The sequence below is a fragment of the Fringilla coelebs genome (genome assembly GCF_963513975.1).
Source record: "Fringilla coelebs genome assembly, chromosome: 5".
Classification (NCBI taxonomy): domain Eukaryota; kingdom Metazoa; phylum Chordata; class Aves; order Passeriformes; family Fringillidae; genus Fringilla; species Fringilla coelebs.
Genome location: NC_140033.1, coordinates 47,793,037 through 47,808,496, shown reverse-complemented (window position 1 = coordinate 47,808,496; position 15,460 = coordinate 47,793,037). Strand labels below are relative to the sequence as shown.

At 39.4% G+C, this 15,460-nt stretch overlaps 1 protein-coding gene across 1 annotated transcript in view; it reads left to right on the top strand.

Moving 5' to 3' along the window:
• PLBD1 (phospholipase B domain containing 1) overlaps nucleotides 1-15,460 on the top strand; it is a 39,227-nt gene that overhangs the window by 16,766 nt on the left and 7,001 nt on the right. Inside the window, exons 5-8 of the mRNA XM_084205642.1 lie at nucleotides 5,672-5,836; nucleotides 7,084-7,228; nucleotides 13,828-14,028; nucleotides 14,139-14,279. Coding sequence (XP_084061768.1) covers nucleotides 5,672-5,836; nucleotides 7,084-7,228; nucleotides 13,828-14,028; nucleotides 14,139-14,279 — 652 coding nt within the window. The remainder of the gene's footprint in view (nucleotides 1-5,671; nucleotides 5,837-7,083; nucleotides 7,229-13,827; nucleotides 14,029-14,138; nucleotides 14,280-15,460) is intronic.

The following is a 15,460-nucleotide window of genomic DNA, read 5'->3' as shown; positions in this document are numbered from 1 at the left end:
CTTCTTGTCTAGGTCAATCATACCAAGAATTTTGAGAAGTTTGGAGATCTGAATTGTAAACAGTTGCATTTTAGTACATCTTTCTTGCAGAGAAGTCACTCTGGGGCTTTCGTGAATGGGGAGCCAGGTAAAACTGGGGGGAAAAAAAGAGCGTTTGTAATGATAATCCATCCTGAGGGACCTGAGTTTGTAGGGGAAAACACTAGAAACCTTGACTTTCTAGGAAAAGAACACATTAACATCCTTTTGTAACTTCTGTATCTGAAGAACCCTGTCAAGCTCATCAGGTTTTTGGCTTTTTTGCTGCTTCAGAATCTTTTAGATTCATGTGGGGAAAGGGAAAAGTGCTGGTTTGTGTCTGAGTTACTTCTTTATAATAGGCATGTCCTGCCTGCAAAGTGTGTTCCATGATGCTTGCTTATTTAACTATGCATTTGATACTAAAAAGCACTGACCTCTGAAGTGTTTGAATAATTTTTATCCTCTCTTTAGAGATCTCACTAGCATGTCTATATAAGAATGGTGCATTTGGTGAAAGTTCAGATGTGTGGTTCAGGCTAAAATATGTGTCCTCCATTCTTGAATTATGTGCATGAAATATTTTTTTTCTTTTCCCAGATGTACTTATAGCAATTGGTGGGATTTATTTTGACTCTTTTCCATGCCAGGCACAACTTTAGCTTTGGACATTATCACCTATGTTGAGATGCATATACCTTTATTCAAAGCAAAAATGTTCACTGTGTATGTATTTCTTGCTGGAAATGGTGCTGCTGTTTCCTCTCTTTGCCACAGCCACTAAGTTAACATCAGTCCTTATCTTTGAGTACATTTTGGACAGCTGCTCTTGCAGCTAGGTCCTTAGTTTTTCTTGGCATCAGAATGATACCTGACATTCTGTAAAATGTTCTGTAAAAGTACAGGGAGTTCATTTTGTTAGATACCATGACACTTTTCAAGTACTTTTGAGAGATTAGGCTACCACTGAGTGTGCATATTTATTGCTGTTAGGATGTCCTTCAGGAAACAGAGCTTGAAAGCTGTTGCTGTGAGCTTACATGGGCAATAAAAACAGGTGCAGCTGCAAAGCTTCTGGCTAGTATTGTAGCTTTGGCACATCCATTTATCTGAGAATCAACTCAGCTTCTGTACACTGTTGGCACTTAAAAGCCCCAACTAAACTCACAAACCAACCAAACGAGCAAAACCACCACCAGTATCTTCCTTATTCCTTGTGATTAAAGAAATCTACCATCCAAAATGCAAATAAATTAACCTAGTAGATGACTTTTGTTCTTATTTTTAAGTATTGTACTTTGGTTCTATTAACCCAATTGTTTTGATTTTTTTTTTTTTGAAAACAACTCCAGTAACAAATACTTTTCTGTTAATCAATTCTCATAATAAAACAATCAAAGAAATTTCATACTGAAAGTGTCTGTAACAAATTCTGTATGCTTTTAAAAGCAAATCTCATTTCTCATGTTTTCCTCAGTGCCTTGAAAGTCTCTTCTTACCTCTTTCCTTTAGTAGAAACTATTTTGTTTCATTAATAAAAGAATCCTTTCCATGTTTTTATTGTCTTTGGATTATCATCATCAGGAACAAGTCCATCTTTTGATCTCTAGTAGTTCAATAGTTTGGATTTGTGGTGGTAATGAACATCAGAAATATGAAAAATACCTCTTGTATGAGTTGGGACATTTTTATTTTCCTTTTTTTTTTTTACCCACACTCAAACAAAACAAAAGAAATCCCATAAACCCCAAACAAAACCAAGTCAAAACTCAACATGTGACAGTCTGTATTTTGTTGCCTGATGTTCTGATGTTCTACTTGCTGTTGGGAAAGCTATGTGTACTTCTAAATTCAACATATTATTCTGTATATGTAGAGGAGAATTGTTCCCACTGTCGTAAGCTTAAAATAAGAGTAAATGCTGTAGAAGAAAGGCTAGGAAGGTTTTCCCCTTAACTCCCAAAATACCACAGACATAAGAAAGAGAAGGGAAAGAGGAGATGAGTCTCAAGGTTCTTATGTTTCCTTGCAGCATGAATGATCATGCATAGACAAGATGCTCTCCTGAACCCTGAGAAGGTGTTTGGTTGACATGGATATGCTAAAAGAGATAAAGGGGATGAAGAAAAGCAACTGTGTTTACTGTGTTAAGTCTGTGAATTGTAACACTGAGAAGCTGGCAAAGTTGTATAGAACTATTTCCTTTTCAGGAGAATGAAAACAAGCTGTTTCATAGCTAATCTGCTTTTAATTTTTAATTCTGTTTTCCAGTTCTATGCATGGTAGTTTTAAACCAGAGCCAGATACTTCTTAAGTGAGAGCCTGGGTTATGTGCACACACGTAACTCTGAAATGTTCTGTTTTTCTGCTCACCCCTAAAATTCAGATTGCTTTACTTGAATATTGTAGAACCATTGTGTCTACCACAAGTAACTGAGCCTTACTGCAGAAAGGAAATTTGGGCTTTGAATGGCTTGATAGTAGCACTAGTATATGTATTTTTTATTCTTTTGGAAGGACATGCTTTGTATTGTATTGTTCTAAACTTTGGGTTTTTATTGCATGGAGTCTGTCGCCCTGAGGACTATTTTAGGTAGATTCTTCCATTAAAATCTGCATGAAGGCAATGTACATTGTAAACTTCTGTATTTCGAATTTGATATTTACAGGTATCATTAAGAGTGATGTCAAAATTTGAATACATTTTTCTGTTAAAATATGACATCATTCCATCTGGTTTAGCAACATTTTATATCCAGTAAACAAACCCAACCCTTTTGTAAGACAATTTCTGAGGGAGGGGCACTCAAAGAACATAAAGCCTTTTCATTTGCCTAATGCTCCTCCAACACTGTGATTAATCTTGGGCTTGTCTACGTAGGGATATTACTCTTGAATAAGGAGGTGTCAGAGTTTTAAATACTAGAATGACTCCAGGATAGTTCTCTATTTGTACTTCCTTTTTTTTGTGCTCAGAGTGCTCAGGCTTGGAGAAGTTACTGGAAAATAATTGTTATAGAATAACTTGCCTATTTTAATGTTTCATGTAGGCAAGCCTTTAGGGCAGGTTCTCTCCTTTCTGCTGCCCTTTGTAAGTTTATTTTTCTGTTCCTTCAACATAACTGAAACCCAAACTGATTTTTTGTTTTGCTGTTCAGGACAGCGCCCTAAAGGAGGCACACATTCTAGCAAAAGGACTTTTGATGTGGCTTTACCACCTCTCTGCTTGTCAGTTTAGTTCATTCATTTTTCTTCCAATCTAAATGACGTATATAAGGAATTTTTCTGACATTGCTGTGAGAGATGGGAAAAGGTGATTACAAAAAATTGTAATATGCCCTATATCATGCATTGTTATGATGCAGTGTTTTGGGTCTAATTCTTGCTAGTGGACAATGATGAACTCCTCATAGAGAAGATTTCTCCATATATCCTGGAAATCGGCTGTAGTTTTTCCAAAACTGGGGTTCTCAGCTGTGTTGTGGCAGATGCTTCAGACCACTCCTGAAATTCCCAGATTGGGCCTGCAGTGCAGCTTTCTGTGTCTTCTGTTTGAATGCATTGTTTTACTGAGACTCCAGAGGAGCACAGTGCTTATGTGATGTCACATCAGACAATCTTAAACACAAAACCAGGTAATAAACCTGGAGAGTAATGAACTTTTGGAAATAAACTGGAAAAGAATTTGCTTGGCCCTCAAAAAGGGGATGAAATCAGAACTCTAGGGGGTGCTTAACAACTTAGTTCATCTTTTGCATCTCTGATATTTTGGTTGGCTTTGGCAGCTGGCAGCCTAATCTCACCCAGTGCCTTAGGCATTTGCATAACTTGTGCTTTGAGTGGGTCTTTCCTCCTGCTCTCTGGGCGTCTTTCTGTGACTATTGTTCTGAAAGCTTCATTGCTTGGCACTTTTGTTCTAGTTTGAATAGTTACAGAAGTTTTGATTTGGAGTGATGGTAAGAAAGCACAGAAATGTGAAACTTATTTTTAAAAATACGCAGGCAATTCTGACCATTGCTGTAGCAGTATCAATGTAGCTACCTGTAGATATTGCAGTGAAAGCAGGTTTTACGAAGGAGAATATGGAGTGGTAGCACATGGATGTCAAGTACAATTAAAATATCTTGATTGCTGGAGCAATCTCATGCAAGCCAGTTTGCTCCCTTCCAGGTGGTACTGTATAGTGATGACTGTGTGAATCAGACATTGGAAAATGGCCTTTTCTTGTGTGGTGGGTTTTTAGTGCAGGTGGATAGGGGAAAATGGTGCTTAAACAGGGCCAAGTCTCTCTACATGGATTCCAATGAAATAGAAGTTGTGACTGGTTTGTAACTGATTCATACCTCTAAGTTGCTTAAAACTATCCAAAGACACCACGTGTCTTGATGTTGCTCCCTGTTTGGATCCTTACAACAAAAACATGATGAACTAAAGCGATTTAACACATGAAAGCTTGTTTTGGATTTCTCCCTCAAACTATAGCTGCTGTTGGGGCCCTCTGCCATGAATGGTGTTAATTGTCAGAATGGCTTATTTCTCTTGTCCGTAAACATTGTGGGAAGGTCTAATTCCTTCCTATGGGATACATGGACTGGAGTTTACATGATTTCTGGTTTTCCTGGTGGTTATTCTTTCACCCAAAGCAGCAGATGGATAACACAGAATTCAGAATTCAATATTTTTATATTTAATGTATTATATTCAATATGAAAATATTCAGAATTACTTTTGTTCTGAATAAAAAGTAAGGGGATTTGACGCTGTTTCATTTTTCCTTGTCCCCCTTTACTGGGGTTTGTTGAGAGGTCAGCTATATGGTTTAGTTACAGTGATTTATATTGCAATTAATGTGTTTCTTTGCTAAATGATTATGTGGCATTATAAAATTACTGTTCACAGCACCACAGTGATGTGTGTTCTGACTTTTTTCTTAAGCCTTGCCTTAATGAAAGGCACGGTGAAAGCAAGAACAGGAAAGATTTAGAACATGGTATTTGAAGGTTGAGGTTAAACCACTATTAAGCTCTTATTTTTGAAGAGGCAAAGTTAAGAGGAGGTTCTAAAGAGCATGTTGCACAACCAGCTGTGTGTAGTTAACCCTGGCTGCCTCCAACCATAAGGAGTTTTCTAAAGCATATAGCAGAGTGCCTTTTGACTGACTTTCCTTATACAGCTATTTGATTAGTATTTATTAACATTTTTCCCTCATTTGTTTCTTCCTCCTCAGTTCTGAGGATGTCTTAAATTGCAGTGTTTGTAAAAATCTGAGAGCTCCCAAGAGCATTAGTGGAAGGCGCTCCAAAGACATCTAGATAAACAAAAAAATTAAATTGTATCTCAGTAAATCCCTAACAACAGACTGATTGGCATGCTGCTTGCAAACACATACTAAAGTTTCTTGAGTTACAGTTACATCTTCCTTTCTGCCTCAGAAATTGTAGCATTGGTAATACCACTACAAGGGCCAGATCCTGAAAGTTTCCTCAGTGTCTGGTGCCATACTGAGTGTGAGCATCTGGGCCTTGTCAGCAGGCATTTCACAGACCATACAAGAGCTTCCTTCTGGAGCAAAAGAAAAATTCTAACCACTGAGGCTCTCTTGATGTTTTTCTGTCTCAAAGTTTTTTTTTTTGTCAACTTCTCCTTTATTCAGCCACTGAGCAACTTTGATATCCAGTTTCTGAATGCAGTTGGAGACCTGTTGGACCTTATTCCTGCATTATTTGATTATTCTGCACGAGGTCGCCAATGCATTGTGGATTCAGGAGGCCATGGGAAATACCAGTGGGACATGGGACACTGCTCTGCACTTATCAAGGTGAGCACCAGAACTCAATCTCCAGTGACTGTGTTGATTTGCAGTGTCTGGAGTCTGCATTTCTGGAGTCTTCCCTGTTCGTGTTGCGTGTGCATAAAGAGACTTCTGTCAGTGATCAAGATGCATATATGCCGTTGTCATTTGTGCCTCTATAGAATTTTGAGTCCAGTTTTTCTCACTTGTGTTCAAGGGGAGGGAAAAGACCAAGCCAAACCAAAACCACAGAGATGGATGTTGAAAAGCTGCTAGAACTTCTAGGGAATGAGAACTACCAGGGAGAGGAGATTGGATGAGAATAACTAATTCACCTAGAGAAGTGAAGTCTGAAAAGGGGTGTTGTGAGTGACTACAAATACATTGGGCAAATAGGCAGGGAAAAAAGGAAAAGGATTATTTAAACTAAAGGGCAGTGCTAACATAAAAGCAAATGGATGCAAGTGGCTGGTGTTTTCTGTTAATAGTGATACCTTTGAATGGCTTTCCAGTAGGAGTGATGACAGAAAAAAAAAGCCCACAGTTTTAAGATAAGTGACTGATGGATCATGTTGGCAATTACATTTTTCAGTTAAAATTATTAAGGAGATTGTATCAGCATCCAGAGACTTAATGTATTGCAGAGCAACAATATTTACCTTAAACTGAGAAACATTAACTGAAGCATTTGCCTACAGTAAGAGGTTTCTGAGCTAACAACAAATCATAGAACCAGGGAAATATTTTGAAGAGATGTACCATCAATATATATATATTTACCTTTTCAAATTAAATTTACAATCATAGAACCAGGGAAATATTTTGAAGAGATGTACCATCAATATATATATTTACCTTTTCAAATTAAATTTACTTGCATTCGCTTCTGTGCTTCACTTCAGAATGAACCAGAGGAATTCTCACAGAAACAACATGTTTAAAATTGATGTTGGATAGTTTAAAAAGATCTGATATGAATGTATGAATAGAAATATTCCAAATGAAACTGGGGGAAAACCTACACCATGTGATGCATGTATCCCAAATAACCCCACGATGTTTATTTTGAAAACAACACATGGGCAAGAATTGTTTCTAGAAGTTTCAGAAATTCATTTAGTACACAGCTAAAAGCACAAGAATCTGCTCTTTCTTCAATAATGCAATTAATCAAACTACGTAAAACAAGGAGTTCTCCCAGTTTCTATCAAGTAGGAAACATGCAGAATATAATGGGGTTTGAAATTATTAATCTTTCTGCTTCTGTCTTCCAGGTTCTACCTGGATATGAGAATATATATTTTGCCCATTCCAGCTGGTTTACTTATGCAGCCACACTGAGAATATATAAGCATTGGAACTTCAATATACTTGATCCATACACCAGCACTGGCCGTGTCTCATTCAGTAGTTACCCAGGTAAAATCAAGAAAACCAAAACTATGTAGATATTCAATTTGGCATGGACCACCTTACTATCTTGTAGCTCTTCTGGCTGTGAAAAGGATGGTAACTCAACAAGCACTGGCTTCAATCTACCTTAGAACTTTTAGCCACCAAGAGGACAAAATGCCAGCTTGAAATTTCTGTCTTGAACACGATATTGTTGTCATTGTCTTTTGTTTTTGATTAATCACCTTCACTGCTCTGAATAGTACTGGTTAAATATTTTACCTCTGGCACGAGCATGCTGCTTTGAATTCTGCTTCTGTAGTCTGCACTCATCTCAAGTGCTGAACTCCTTACCATGCCTGTAGCATTCACATGTTTGGTAACAACAATTTTGAGCGCTTCTGTTTACTGCTGTGATGTGACTGGTGCTGTAATGGGGTTATTACTGAGTGTCAAATGCTTGCTGTTTGAAAGTGTATCAGCTTCTTTGATCTTGGGTTCAGGAGCCTTCAGTTGTTTTGTTGGGTTTTTTTTGGTTTTTTTTCTTTCCTCCCACATCTTCCTTTTCCAGCTTCTCTATGAGCTGTTGCAGAGGAAAGTATGTTTTAATGCTTATTTGGTGTGTTAGTAATATAGCCAGCCAAAATATTTAGAAAAATATTCTTTTGGGAATATTAGGCCAAATGTTAGAAATTGCCAGCAAGTAATGTTTGAGTAGCAAAATATGTGCTCTTGGTACAGAATAGCACCAAGAAATGGGAACGTGAAAAACCAAAGCAAATCTGTAACTCCTTCTTAGAGCTGACATTGCATAAGTTTTTAGAGGTGAAATTTCAAGTTCAAAAATACCTAAGCAGTCAAAAATCTTCATAAAACATTTTAAATGAAGTAAGTACCATAGGAGACTATCTTCTTCTCATGAAATTTTGTTGGTTGATGATTTCAAAATGTGCTTTGTTGAGTTATGGTGTCTTGCCATAAGGCCTTACCGGTAAGGGCAAGGGTTCTTCATGGCATGAGACTGTGACTGGGAGAATGTTTTAAAAAGCAGTTGCATTCATTTCACATTGAAAACAAGCCTTTTTCTGTGGGGGTCTGACCCTCCTCAGGAATGCAGCATTTTCTGACAACTGAGATTTTTAATTTGAGGAAGGGTGTAGAGATAGTCTGAATGTCTCTTGAGTATACAGCCTTTCAAAAGCTTGGGTTATCTGTGATTGCCTTGGAGGAATTTCACTTGCTTGTTGCAAGGAATTTTGCCAAGCCTGTATAATTTGGTCCAAAGCAAAGGTTTCTGAGCTCTGTTCATCAAGTGAATGTTCATGAGGTTGTTCTGGCTCATATCTCTCAGCTGAAATAGTGATGATAGCACTACCCTTGACAAGAATGTGGCTTTGTTTAGCAACTGTTGTGTGCTGCATTGTGCTGCAGATTCAAAATCGGGGATCATGATCAGCCACACAGAGCATTTATTATTTTATTTTTAGTAGATGTCTGTGGTGATGTCTTTCAGTTGTCCCCTTTTGTGGATTCTTTGTATAAAGAAATAAAAATATTATGGTTTTATGAGACTAGTAAAGCATAGTGTGTGCAGGATACCTGAAAATCAGCTACTGCTTTGCTGAAATGGTTGGGGTCTGTTCATTGGTATACAAAATCCCAGTGTGTTTCCCTGAGAATGCTGAGATCTGCAGAGGCAGCCTATTTTAAAGCCTCCTATTGCCATGTGGTCTCTGGCATAGTGACGTGGGAAGGTGTACTTCTACCAACAAAAAGAGTGAGAACTGTTGCAAAGCATGGTTCCCATGGCTACAGTGAGGTTTGAGAGGTCTGTGGTATGCACAGGGTGCTCACTGATTACAGGGTGCTATCACAAGCACTGGACAAGCATGGTCCATTGACTGCAGCAAATTGCATTAGCTGTGGGTGTAGTTCACAGACTTGCAGTTTTCCATGGCATGAGTAAGCACTGGCCTAGTAATGCTCCAGGGACATCACGTAGGAAGGAGGCAACTGCCAAATTCCTCTGCTCCATGTTATGATGGTAGATATTTTCAGAGCATATGACTCTGGAATCTGCAGCTCCTGGCCATGGTTCAATCTGACAATTGTAATGTCTCCTTGCATAAATGTTCCTGCATTTAGTCTCTGTCCTGATAGACATAAGAGCCAGTAAGGCCAACCTAGTAATCTCTCCTGAATGGTAACATGATCCTATGGACATAGAACTATTAACTTCTGGAGGAAACAGAGAGCACTAAAAGGCAGGTGCCCTTCTAGGCCTTCAGTGACACTTAACTGAGTTATTCAAAGAGTGTTGTCATCCAGTAAGATAGGACATAAAGTAAAACTATGCTGCTGTCCAAAAGTTGTGTCAGAATGTTAAGGGGTCATTTGTCTTCTGAGAAGGGATATGCCATGATTTCTCTCGGGGTCACAGAGTAAAATTATCCATATTATTTATTTATTTACTGAATTTCAAAAGGCAGGCTACTAGATTGCAAAAACTAGTATTTGCTGTGACTCAGTTTAGAAGTTCTGGGGCTATTGACTAACTGTGATTTGTGTTAGGGTGTGCATTGTGGTACAGCTGGAGGGCCTTGCACTTCTTTGCTTGTGTTGTGAGTGAGCAGGTAGGAGGACAGGCAGGAGTTAGAGTCCATCCCAGCTTCCCCAGCAGTTATCAGTGTTCTGCCACCAAGTTCAAATGTCCACTCTTAACAGCATATCTTCTCTGCTGCTTTCTCCCCTTCAGAGCAGCAGTAGTACTGCAGAGGCACAGTCAAGTGGGAATTAATGGGAGTTGTAATCTCTGTTTTTGCAGAGATTAAATGATTTCTTTACTTGCTGCTCATTTCCACACTAACTCACCTTAATTCTCACTGGAATTGTGCTCATAGTCTTTGTCTGCAGAGCTGCATGTAGGACAGTATGTCTCTGTACAGAAAGCTTGAGCTTCATTGCCTTCTTCAAGCTCTGCACATGAGTACTTCCTGTGGCTTGTGAATCAATGCATAGCAGAGAGAACTGAAATTGTACAGAGACTGTTGCTGTTCCTCACAAATGTTGAATGAAGCTGTGGTCATTTGAGGGAGTAAGGAAGTGATGATAGAGACAAGGTAGGTTCTATGTTTTGTGCCACCTATCTAGTGGTGGATCAGACAGGAACCTGCAGCTCTCCTTCCTCTGTGCCCCTTTCTCTCCCCACCTCCAGTCAATTTTTTACACTGCCCATTGAGTCATTCAAAGAAATGAGCCAAACTAACTGATAAAATTTAGGATTTTCTTTGAATAGCAGGGGGGTTGCAGCTTCTAGGATTTTCATCCATTTGGATGGAGCTCTTTTGAACTCCATTTAAGAACAGGAATGTGCCATTTTGACTAAGCACTCTGGTTTGGATAGCACCTTCTGTGTGCTGAGCCACAGTCTTTTCAAGTATGTTAATTTGATTTTAGCAGCTTAAACAAAACATCTGAAGAAGAACAGTTGAAGACTTTTACTTTTCTCCTCCAGTCTGTTAATGGGATTTTTCTGGGTTGAGCTAGGTGGTGATATGGGATTAAGATGGCAGAAGTTGTATTGATGGGTGACTATACATGTGATATACATATCCATCCATCCATCCATGCTAAGGCAGGAGAGAGATAGTTTGTGTCCCTTGCTTTGAAGTAATCTGGTGTTAATGCAGCATAACCCTTCCCCACAGCTTGAGGAAGAGCTGGGAGGAGCAAACCATGGAAAAGGTGGTAGCTGTTGTTCTCAGGAATACCTTGCTCATGAGGTATTGCCAGACCATTTCCTGCTGCCCTGCTTCCTCCAGTATCTCTTTAAAACTTAGAGGGAAGCAAAGGATAGTGTGTGGTGAACTTTGGAGATTAGACCAGAGTGTGGTATGTGCTGTTTCTTAGTGCCTAGGAGAGATGTGCAAGTGGAAGGGAGGCAGCTGATGGGTTCAGTCTTGACATGAGAAGCAGCTGCTGATTCTCTGCTAATCCTTAGAACACCTTTATTTTCCCATATTCAAATGGGTTTAAACACATTGGGCATCTCAGCCAGGAGCTACTCCCATCCCTGAGAGGTGGGCTAGACCTGATAGCTTTGACTTTCAGCCTGTAAAGCTGACCCTTCCTGCACTTGAAAGAGCACAGTGACCTTTTAAAACACCAAAAAAGCTGATGCTGTCTGGTTCAGAAAGCAGCAGTCTACCTCTTTCAGAACAATAGTACCCCAGAACGTGCTGCCACCCACATGCTCTTTGATGTGATGACTTTCTGGAGAGCACTGTGGCTCAGATTGCAAAAAATGCTTTGCTTGGCTGATTAATGTCATGGTGAGTGAAACTCCATGTTCTGGAAACTTCCGTTTTCCCGTGGCATTTGGAAATGGAATATAAATGGATCAGATCCAGAAATACATTCAGAAGTACTTTTGCATGTTTCTCTGTAGAGTTGTCAGGTTCATTGTAGGGAGGGATTAAAAAAAAACCAAGAAACAATAAAACAAACCAAATTTGACTGAGTGTTCCTAACAAAAATGGGAGGTGGGCTTGCAGAGATGGTTATACAGGAAAAACATAGAAGTGTACGGTGAGATAACACCTTCTATTACAACAGATTCTCATACACACTTAGAAGAATGGCTCAAGAGGACATCAAACATCTGCTGATATCTCTAGACTTATCTACCCAGGTTTTATTTTTCTGGACATCTTTACCATGGATAACTTGTTGCTTGTGTTTTAGCTTCCCTTTGTTTCAGAGTTGCCTCTGCCTTAAATCAGAATGCCATCTTGGAATTATTAAATTAGTAATGGTGTAACATGGAGGGCATGTTGTGTTATAAAACATTGCAGGATAAAACTTGGTAAATACTAAGGCCAGAAGGAAATCCCCTTTTTTCAGCTTAGCTGAGCTTTGCAGTTTATTTGAATTACAGGGTTCAATTCAGTTAATTCAGCATCATTCCTTGTGTTAGCACTTGTTTTGAGTCAAGTTTTTCTGTTCTATCTCAGCTGTTGATTGAAGTTGAAGAGAGAAATTACTTGGTTTGTTTTGAAGTAGGACACTTGGCATTGTCACCCACAGGAATTGATGCTCAATTCACATCACAGTTGTTTCAACAATTTCAATTATTGCCTGTGTTTGGGCAAGCACCACTTGACTTGTTATGCAGCAGATTATTGCTAGAGTATCCCAAGTCCTTGTATAAAATAGACTGGCAAAGCCAAGTTTAGGATGTTTCTCTTGCCCTTACTTATTTGAGGGAGATCTCTGCTGATAATGTATATAATGTATTGCCTCTCTCTCCATGAGTGATACCAGATGCCAGGGTGCTCAGTCTATTCTATTCTATTTAGAGAACAGATGTCCACACAGTGTATTTTCCACGATCTGTTCTAATTTGAGAACTTGCTTCTTTGAAGAAATTGTGCTGAACTAGAGCCCTTAAACATTACTTTTGCTTAAAGGTGGTCTGCCTTTTGATAAAAGCCCAGGAATAGGAGGCAGAGCTGGGTTGTCTTTCTTGCTGTCATAGGTTGGTGACCTTTGCAGATTGTGTTAATAAAGTTTGTTGTGGAAGATTTAATAGAAGAGCTCAACTATTATGGTGTAACACAGCATTTTAGCATGTATTCTTTGAAGACTGATGCTGTTAAAAACTTCTTAACTAGAGTTTAGGTTCCGTATGACTTCCCCATGACCAGCTCGGTTAACAGCCCTTCTTCCTGAGCCTGGCAGCCACATATCTGCTGAGTAATCTAAAGGCCAAGTTATTTCTGCTGTACAAGTAGTCCCCATATTATCCAAGGCGTATAGCTGACCTTTGCAGCTCTGTATGCCATCTCCTGGCAAAGGGTTTGCAACTGGACCTAGCACTTCTGTTGGCATGTAACCTGGAACGGAATCCTGCCCACAGATCCATCACTGTATTGACTTTGCAGAGCTGGCAGGCATAAAAAACCCCCATGACAGCATGTCAGGAAGAGGAGTAGGTAGAACTTCTCATATACAGGATGTGGTTTATGATTTAAGAGATGCTTGTGTCTTGGAGATGCTTTCAAGATACCTTAGACAGGAAAAGATTAAACTAGAAGGAAGATTCTTCTGCTTGATTTAATACAGAAGGAGTTAATTAAGGGGATTAATTCAAATTAATTAAATTAATTTATGCTGTCTTCACAGAATAAAAATCTAAAAGTGATACTGGTTGATGAAAGTGTTTTTGTGGAGTTTGTACTTTGCTTTGGTTTTCATTGTTGAAGTTTTATATTTTTTAGTTCACTCCTTTGTTAGAAACAAACACTTGACAGGCATTTGGGGTATGTAATCCTTAGCATAAGACATAGGTTGACTTACGGAGAAGCTTCCAAGCTTGCCATACAAACACAAAGCAAATGCTTTAGGCAAAGAATTAGGTGTCTTGAAAGCGTGACAGTTTCTCATTTCAAACTGTGTTGACAGGTGGGCCCAAAGCCCTTGCAGAAGTTCCTGCCTCATCTTTAATCTTTGTACAGTTTGAGTTCACACACAGACTCATCCATATCCTCATGACTTATCTCTGTTTTGTTTTATGAGTATATCAAAGGTTCACAAAGATAACAAGTTTTGTGTTATTGCTTTTTAAGGCTTTTTGGTGTCCCTGGATGACTTTTACATACTGGGCAGTGGCTTGGTAATGTTGCAGACTACCAACAGTGTTTTCAATGAAACTCTCATTAAGCAAGTGGTGCCTGAATCCTTGCTAGCTTGGCAAAGGGTCCGCATTGCCAACATGATGGCAAAAGATGGCAAAGCTTGGGCAGAGACCTTCTCAAAGTGCAACTCTGGTAAGTGCACCTTCATATGCATCTTAGGAAAAAAGATGTGTTCCTTCTACCTCTTGTGCTTGTTTCCTTCCCTTGGCAGGACATGTAACACTCTCTGTTCTCATACCCAGGAACCTACAACAATCAGTACATGGTTCTAGACCTGAAGAAGGTCAAGCTGCAGAGGAGCCTTGATGATGGTGCATTGTACATTGTTGAGCAGATCCCAACCCTTGTGGAGTATTCTGATCAAACAAATGTTCTCCGGAAAGGTAATAGCTCCTATAGTAGTTATTGGCTTAGGAAAACCATCTCTTTATGTCAACTGAGAATTGTGTTTTGTACAGGGGAGGGTTTGTTGAACACTAGTCCTGAGTTCTAAGTAAGGAAGCCTTGTGTGAGCAACCCTTAGCTTTATGTGAGCATCCCTCTGTATCTGGGTCGATTGCAATCTATTCATTTATCTGGTATGCTGTGGTAGCAATGCAGTGAGCATCTGTGTCTCCTGGAAGCAGAGGAGGGAAAAATAGACTTTGTCTCTTCGCTTATCTGCATCCTTGCCTTTTTACTGGTATTATTTTGCCCTGTTGTAGAGACCAATAAGGGAAAGTGTGAGATCTGTTTGGGGCAGTACTAAGTAACTGTGATGCTGTGGGCCACTCAAAATGATTATTGAGTGGGTCACCCTGCAAGAAGATGAAATTTTGAATACCAAAGAAGTTCTATGTTAAATTCATCTCCTGAACTTTTCTGGATCTCTACTTTCTGATCAATATTTGCTTTTAAAAAGGTTCTTTAATTCCTTAGCAAGACTAGCAAGAACTTGATGGAAAACAAACAAAAATCTTGGTCAAGCAGAACACTCACTGTCAGGTTTAATTCGCAGGTGTTTACTAGACACTTAGATCATCAACAAAAAATCCTGAGCCTTAAGTGTGTCTGGTGCTTTGTGCTCCTTCCCCTAATCACATGCTGAGGGGATAAAATGATGAATTGCTCATCATCAAAATGATGGGAAATTTGTTTATGTTAGCAGGTGGCGTTGGTTCTCTCTGAAATCTTTCTTTGTGTCTAGCTTCTTGGAAAGTTCTGGCTTATTCCAGGCACCGCCACATTGTCAGTCTCTTTTGGCTTCCTTTGCCTTGGGCTTCTCAATGCTGTGTTGTGCGTGGGATGCAGACAAAGAAGGTGATAGAGACCCTCTAGGTCTGGGACTGGAAACATTGCAGCCCCAGCATGGCAGTGCTATACCTGTGCAGAGAGGCAGGCTTGGAAGGTACCTTGAGTTCCTTTTCAGCAATGATTTTGGAGCAGCTGTGTGGCATTCTCTGTAGGACTGAGCCAAACTCCTGGGCTTGGGCACACAGTGACCACTTCTTCCTTCTTAGATGTAGCTGCTCTATTCTCAAAGGTGGCAGCATATATTAGAGGTTACACGTTGCTTCATACCTAC